General features: G+C 39.5%; 1 protein-coding gene across 1 annotated transcript; it reads left to right on the top strand.

Annotated features, from left to right (window-relative positions):
• Positions 1-539: 539 nt before the first annotated feature.
• Positions 540-1623, top strand: LOC147284257 (uncharacterized). The gene has a single exon (XM_086245328.1). The coding sequence runs from the start codon at positions 655-657 to the stop codon at positions 1591-1593; it is 939 nt and encodes a 312-aa protein (XP_086101454.1). The 5' UTR covers positions 540-654; the 3' UTR covers positions 1594-1623.
• Positions 1624-7983: the final 6360 nt, after the last annotated feature.

The raw sequence follows: 7983 nt of genomic DNA, 5'->3' as shown, positions 1-7983 counted from the left end.
CAGAAACAAAGGGCGGACTATGGGTAAGAAGTTGTTAGGCATAATTATTGCTAATTGCTTTTATATTTTCTGAACCCACCAATTCACCAAACTTTATGCTTTTTTATTTTATATTATAGCTTTATCATTGCATGCATTCTAAAGTTTAGTTTGAATAGAAAACCGAGTCTCCACCGCCCAAGGGGCAAAGCGTCATCTGAAAATACGACTACCAAATATTTGCATCTCAATATTATTTTGCTACTCTATTTTGGGCAGTCCAATCAATGGGCCATGTATTCGGATAAGGGAAAATTTTAGCAAAAGGTTTCGACTTTTACTCCTGTTCTCAGTTGAGAATGCGACATTCAAAGTATTCCAATTAAGAACTGTTAAAGATAGTAAAGTCAACTAGAATATTTGTCTGATTGTATAGATTAATTCTTTCCTTTTATAGTTGGGAATTAGCTTATTTGTAGGAGCTAAATAGGGATCTCATATTCTTCTTCCCCTGTATAAAGACTTGTACACACTTCCTGTTTTTCAACTTTTTCAATTCAATACATACAGAAAACATTCAAACCCCAATATGTTTTTCATGATGGTATCAGAGCATCATTCGATCTTGGTGGCCTAAACCATCTCGCTGCTACAACCAGTGTTTCTACTTCAATCATGACAAACGATCAAGACTCGAAGAAAGGATCTGATTCCTTCAAAGAGGAATCAAAGAAAGGGTATGGCTCTACCAAAACAGAGTCAGGCAGATATGATGATCCAAATCATCCGTTTCATCTCCATCACTCAGATCAGCCTGGGGTGGTCCTTGTATCACAACCTCTGGATGAAGGAAACTACAGCACATGGAGCCGTGCCATGGTTATGGCGTTAAGTGTTAAGAACAAGCTGGGTTTCATTGACGGAACCATCGAGAAGCCAACCAACCTTGCCGACGTTCGACAGTGGACTCGTTGCAATGATCTGGTAAAATCTTGGCTTTTAAACTCAATTTCCAAAGGCATATCTGCAAGTGTCATATACTGTTCTGATGCTCGTGAGATTTGGACTGATTTGAGTGAAAGATTTTCACTAGTCAATGTGGTTCATCTGTTCCATGTTGAGAAAGAAATTCATGATTGTGTTCAAGGTTCCATGACAGTTGGGATGTATTTCACCAAACTAAAGGGTTTATGGGATGAACGAGCAGCCCTGTGTTCGATCCCCAATTGTAGCTGTGGTACCATGAAAGAGGTTCTGGATTACCAGCAGAACCAGAAAACAATGAAGTTTCTAATGGGACTTAATGAGTCTTACACAGCAGTGCGGGGACAAATATTGCTTATGGACCCTTTTCCCACTGTCAACCGTGCACACTCACTTGTCTCCCAACATGAAAGACAATGCGATGTTGCTAATGGGAGAGGACAAAACACTGAAGCTATGGCATTGGCTGTATCTAACAGAACCATGGGCAAAACAGGGAAAAAGAACAACCATCTCAAATGTGATACTTGCGACAGAATTGGGCATACATCAGAGACATGCCGTTCTCACTTGAAGTGTGACTTATGTGGATGGAATGGTCATACCATGGAGACATGCCGCAAACTTTAGAAGTCTAATCAACCTGGGCAACGCAACCATATTTCCAGGTCAAGTCATTCAAGAGGCAATCAAGTTTCCTCCCAGACTGTAGAAAAGAATGAAAGCTCTAATTCTTTTCCATTCACACCGGAGCAGTGCCAGCTAAATTATGACCCTCCTGCAATGCAATAGTAAGGGCAACTCCATGACCAACCATGCTGGTAGTTCTTCTGTCCCAAATGATTTCTCAGGTAAATCAATCTGCTTACTTACATCCAGTAAGAATACACTATGGATATTGGACAGCGGTGCAACTGATCACATGGTTTGTTCTCATACACTTTTAACTACATGTGTAACGGTTCAAAATCGTGTTGTTGAACTTCCAAATGGTACATATGCTCCTGTCACTCATGTTGGGACGGTTGTCTTCTCTCCACTCCTAACTCTTAAGAATGTTCTTTGTGTGCCATCTTTTCATTTAAATCTCGTATCCATCAGTAAGCTAAATAGCCAATCTCATTGTCTCACTATACTTTCTGATCGTGTGTGTATGATTCAGGACCAACGCTCGAGGAAGATGATTGGGACGGGCACTGAGTGGGGAGGCCTTTATTACCTTGATCTCAAACAAGTAGCAGCTTGCCATTCCATCAAAAAGCCTTCTCCTCAGCGTACAACCACAGTGATTTCATCACATCTCTGGCATCAACGATTAGGACACCTCTCTAATAAAATTTTAAACTCTCTTTCCCTTCCAATAAATGGTGTTCAATCTCATGATAATACTAGTACTTGTTTGGTTTGCCCATTAGCTAAACAAACTCGATTAAAGTTTCCATCAAGTTCTATCTCCAGCCATAAAGCTTTTGAGCTAATACATGTTGATATTTGGGGGGGATACCATGTTGCATCTATTACTGGGGCTCGTTACTTTCTCACCATTGTAGATGATTACACTAGGTGTACATGGGTCTATTTGATGCATCACAAGTCAGACACACAAAACCTTCTCATCTCATTTGTCAATCTTGCTGAGACACAATTTTCTTCCAAAGTTAAAATCATTCGAAGTGACATTGGTCCAGAATTCAAACTTGTGCAATTTTATTCAACAAAAGGAATCATACATCAACGAAGTTGTGTCGCCACCCCTCAACAAAATGGGGTGGCTGAGCGAAAGCATCGCCATCTTCTAAACGTAGCTAGAGCCTTGTTGTTTCAAGCCAATCTACCTAAACGTTTTTGGGGCGATGCAATCTTAACCGCCACTTATCTTATCAATAGAACACCAACAAAACTTCTTCAAGGGAATTCTCCCTATGAAATGTTGTTTCGAGCCAAACCCATTTACTCCCACCTACGAGTATTTGGATGCTTATGTTTTGCTTCTACTCATGCCCATAAGCCCTCTAAATTTGATGCTCGTGCAACAAAATGCTTGTTTCTTGGGTATCTGTATGGTCAAAAGGGGTACAAGGTCTACGATATAGCTTCAGGGAAAACTTTCACCTCTAGAGATGTGATTTTTCACGAGTACACTTTTCCCTACTCCACTCAAACCACCACTTCCGCTGCTCCTGACACAATTGTGCTTCCTCGTCCACTTGACCTCTCCTTTGATGACACATTCACAAGCACTTTGAGTCAATCTCCTTCGCCCAAACAACCTGACACCATTCTTTCTTCTAATGAAATACCTCCTGAGAGGTCAGACCCATCCTCCCCTCCAGTACCACCACCGCCCACTCGGCATCTCACTCGACCAACAAAGCCTCCTGATCGCTATCAACAATTTCATCTTGCAGAAAAACTCCCCTCTCGGCCCGGCTCGTCATCAACCTCGGCATTGGCTCAAACGAATGGTACGTCTCACCCTATCTCACACTATTTGTCTTACACACATTTGTCTCCAAAACATTATGCTTTTACTACTGCTGTGACCCTTGCCACAGAGCCTCGGCATTTTTCCCAGGCCATTCAGGTTCCCCAATGGCGTGATGCCATGCGACATGAGATAGCAGCACTTGAAGCCAATCACACATGGTCCCTTCAACCTCTTCCTCCTGGAAAGAAGCCTGTTGGCTGTAAATGGGTTTACAAGATTAAACTTCAATCTGATGGGAGCATCGAACGGTACAAAGCCCGATTAGTTGCGAAGGGGTACAGTCAAGTAGAGGGACTCGATTACAGGGAGACCTTTGCCCCCGTTGCCAAATTGGTCACCGTCCGCCTCCTTCTTGCCATTGCCTCTGCTCGCTGTTGGCATCTCCATCAACTTGATGTCAACAACGCCTTTTTGCATGGTGATCTCCATGAAGACGTCTACATGTCCCTTCCTCCTGGATACAGACGAAAGGGGGAGACTAGGGTATGTAAGCTTCACAAATCATTGTATGGTCTAAAGCAAGCCTCAAGACAATGGTTCTTGAAGCTATCTTCTGCTCTTTGTGCGGCTGGATACAAACAATCAAAGGCGGATTACTCATTGTTCGTCCGTTCCCAAGGAAGTTCATTCACTGCCCTCCTAGTTTATGTTGATGATGTCATCTTAACAGGGAATGATATGGACCAATTGAGGCAACAAAATATTTCTTGAATCAGCGTTTTAAGCTCAAGGATCTTGGTCCATTAAAATACTTCTTGGGTCTTAAGGTAGCACGCTCAACAAAGGGAATTTCACTGTCACAAAGAAAATATGCTCTAGAAATATTGGATGACACTGGTTTTCTAGAAGCCAAACCTGCTGAAACTCCTATGGAGCAGAATTTGAAACTCACTGAGGACAATGGAGAGCTCTTAACTTATCCTTCTTCTTATCGGAGGCTGGTTGGACATCTAATATACTTAACGATTACCCGACCAGACTTATCATATGCAGTGCATGTTTTAAGTCAATTCATGGGTAAACCAAGGGTTCCACATTTGGAAGCAGCCCATAGAGTACTGAGGTACATCAAACGAACACCAGGCCAAGGTATCTTTCTCTCTGCTACTAGTCCAATTCAACTCAATGCATTTTGTGATGCGGATTGGGCACGATGCAGAGACACTCGAAAATCAGTGACTGGGTATTGTATACTCCTTGGCCAATCACCCATTTCTTGGAGAGCCAAGAAACAAACTACAGTGGCTCGCTCAACTGCAGAAGCGGAATATCGTTCCATGGCCACCACCACTTGTGAAATTACATGGTTGAAATACATTTTAAATGATTTGAGAGTCAGACACCCTCAACCAGCTCACTTGTATTGCGACAACAAGGCAGCTTTACACATTGCCTCAAATCCGTTGTTTCACGAGCGAACTAAGCACATAGAAATTGATTGCCATCTGGTTCGTGAAAAGTTACAATCAGGGTTGATCCAAACAGCCTACATTTCCACGCACTCTCAACCAGCAGACTTGTTCACAAAGGCCTTGAGTTCCATGCAATTTGAGACTTTACTGCACAAGTTGGCTGTCATCAACATACATTCCAACTTGAGGGGGAGTGTTAAAGATAGTAAAGTCAACTAGAATATTTGTCTGATTCTATAGATTAATTCTTTCCTTTTATAGTTGGGAATTAGCTTGTTTGTAGGAGCTAAATAGGGATCTCATATTCTTCTTCCCCTGTATAAAGACTTGTACACACTTCCTGTTTTTCAACTTTTTCAATTCAATACATACAGAAAACATTCAAACCCCAATATGTTTTTCATGAAGAACTTTTAGTTTACTTAAGTAATAATCAAGGACTTTCCATCAATTCCGTCATAACCGCTGTTTAAAATTAGTCACATGACTCGCACATGATCAATTTGTGGGGGCAAAATCTTAACAAAATGCCTCGACTTTTACTCCTTGTCTCAATTGAGGATGCAACATTCAAAGTGTTCCAATTAAGGACTCCATGTTTACTTAAGTACCAATCAAGAACTTTCCGAAAATTCAATCATAAATGTCGTTTAAAATTGGTCACATGATCCGCACATGACCAATTTGTGGGGGCAAAAATGTCTTTTCTCTTGAAAAAGAATTATAAAAAAAAAATCATTAATAGAATTAAAAAAAATAGAAAACTAAAAAAGAGGGGGCAGGAGACGTACCCTCCCACCCCCACCCACCTCCATTCCCCTCTCCGGCCACCGGTCGACAACTACTCCATCCCCATGCGCCTGCGACTCGCCTCTTCCTTATTCCCTCTGCGACTTCTCTCTCTCTCTCTCTCTCTCTCTCTCTCTCTCTCTTACGACTTGGCCAACTCCAAAATTGAACTCCATGAAGACCGGCCTCCAGAAGAACAAGATCCTCGCCAACGTTCTTGAGCTCTACCCGGACCTCATCAACCTCAACGCCGTCCATTCCATTCTCAACGTGTGGGTATGGGTGAGGAGGGTTCTACATCCTCCCTAGTCCTTCCCAATTTTTTTTTAATTTTTTAATTATTTTTCAATTCTTTTAATTTTGGCATTACTATTTTTTAACAGTGATTAAAAAGACGTTTTTGCCCCCACAAATTGGTCATATGCAGCATTTATAACTGAATTGACGGACAGTCTTTGATTGGTACTTAAGTAAACTAGGAGTCTTTAATTGAAACATTTTGAATGTCGCATCCTCAACTGAGACAAGGGATAAAAGTCGAGGCATTTTGCTAAGATTTGCCCCCACAAATTGGTCATGTGCGGGTCACGTGACCAATTTTAAACGGCAGTTATAACGAAATTGATGGAAAGTCCTTGATTGGTACTTAAGTAAATTAGGAGTTTTGAATTGAAACACTTTGAATGTCGCATCCTCAATTGAGAAAATGGGTAAAAGTCGAGGCTTTTTGCTAAAATTTTCTCTTTTGAAAACACCTATAATAAATTTGCCACTCAAATTTTGGTAGTTCAATCAACATTTCCTACTCAATTTTTGGTATAGTTCAATCAAAGGACCATGAAAGCATTTTTTTTTTCAAAGAAAATGTATTGGCTTTTGACGTGAAACTTGAAATTAAGAAAAAAAAAAACTCGGTACAATTTAATTTAAATGATTCAAATACAATATAAAAATTTCAATTTGAAATGCATATGTCTATACCCCTTTCATAATATATTTAGCTCCTTAAATAAAATATTTGATTTCTTAGAAAAATATTTTGCCCCTGAAATAAAATATTAATTGGTTCTTTTCCATTATTATATATTTACTATTAATATGAGTTGGGTGATAGAGATTCGTTGTTTTGTATTTCGCCCCTAGTTTTAAACTTAATATTTTATGAAAATTTTTAGTGTTTCCTTTTGTATAGCTATATATAATTCAAGGAAGGTGATTAATATTCTTCTTTATTTTATTATTGTTTTTAGTTTGACAAGTCCATCTTTTTCGAGGAAGGTGATTAAAATTTATCTTTAACCTTCAAAAAGAAAGTTTTGTGGCTCTCCATTGGCAAGTCCATCTTTTTCGAGGCAACCCGCCCTAAATTAAGGAAACAAAAGAGGTAGTTTTGATGAATCATAGGCAACCATCCTATGATTCTATTGCTTATTTTCCTTGTTTGTAGAGTGAAAATTATGAAGTAAAATGTAATTGATGATACCTTACCATTAAAAAGTCTAAAATAAAAAGCAAAAAGAGAGATATATACCCTTTTGTTCCCACCAGATTCTCAAGGTTGACTGATATCAAGAGATTGTTTGGTCATTAGGGTGATGAACTAAGCAAAGACACACAAGAACGTACTCATATGAAGAAAAGGTTAAAAGGGGTGTAGAAAAATGGCCGACAACATGAGTTGTGGCTAGTGAAGTCAAGAAGCATATGGACCAGAGGCACAGTCCAAGGTCCGACTTTACATGGACCTTGTGGGTCACTCTACCCATTTTCTATGACACTTGCTGTCGGTAACCCTTCTCTTAATTTTTGTTTCTTTGTTTTTCTTCTTCTTTGTTTTTTTTTTTTTTTTTTTCACTTGCAAATTACAATCTCATAATTAATGCTACTAGGTACACTTGTAAACCCACGCGAGTTTGTAGGTTGTGCATACCACTTCCAAGAAAACAGTGGCAGATTAATATTAATTAATGTTGAGTGAAACTTGGGAGTGTGAAAGTCTGCTGCTCAAGATCTTTGCTTTGGGGACGGTGGGGAAAAGCGCGTACAATTATCATGTTGTCCATCGGATTATGGAATATATTCATATTATTAATTAATAAGCAAATTAAAGAAAATCTCATCTCTTTCTTAATTGGGTACTCAAAGTGTGACGTGGTATGTCTTTGTTTGGCAAGTATGATTATGTTTGCTATATATATATAGACCTCTCTACTCCAACAATAAACCCAATAACTCACTTCAACATTGTAAACCAAAGCCAAATCCAAAACCTCAACTCTCTCTACCTTTTGCTTTCTTTTTTTCTGCATATATAGCTTCTGTGTTACAAAA

The sequence above is a fragment of the Dryas octopetala genome, chromosome 5 (assembly GCF_963921425.1).
Source record: "Dryas octopetala chromosome 5, drDryOcto1.1, whole genome shotgun sequence".
In the NCBI taxonomy this organism is placed as follows: domain Eukaryota; kingdom Viridiplantae; phylum Streptophyta; class Magnoliopsida; order Rosales; family Rosaceae; genus Dryas; species Dryas octopetala.
The sequence above is the reverse complement of the archived record's forward strand: the minus strand, read 5'-3'. Positions and strand labels throughout refer to the sequence as shown.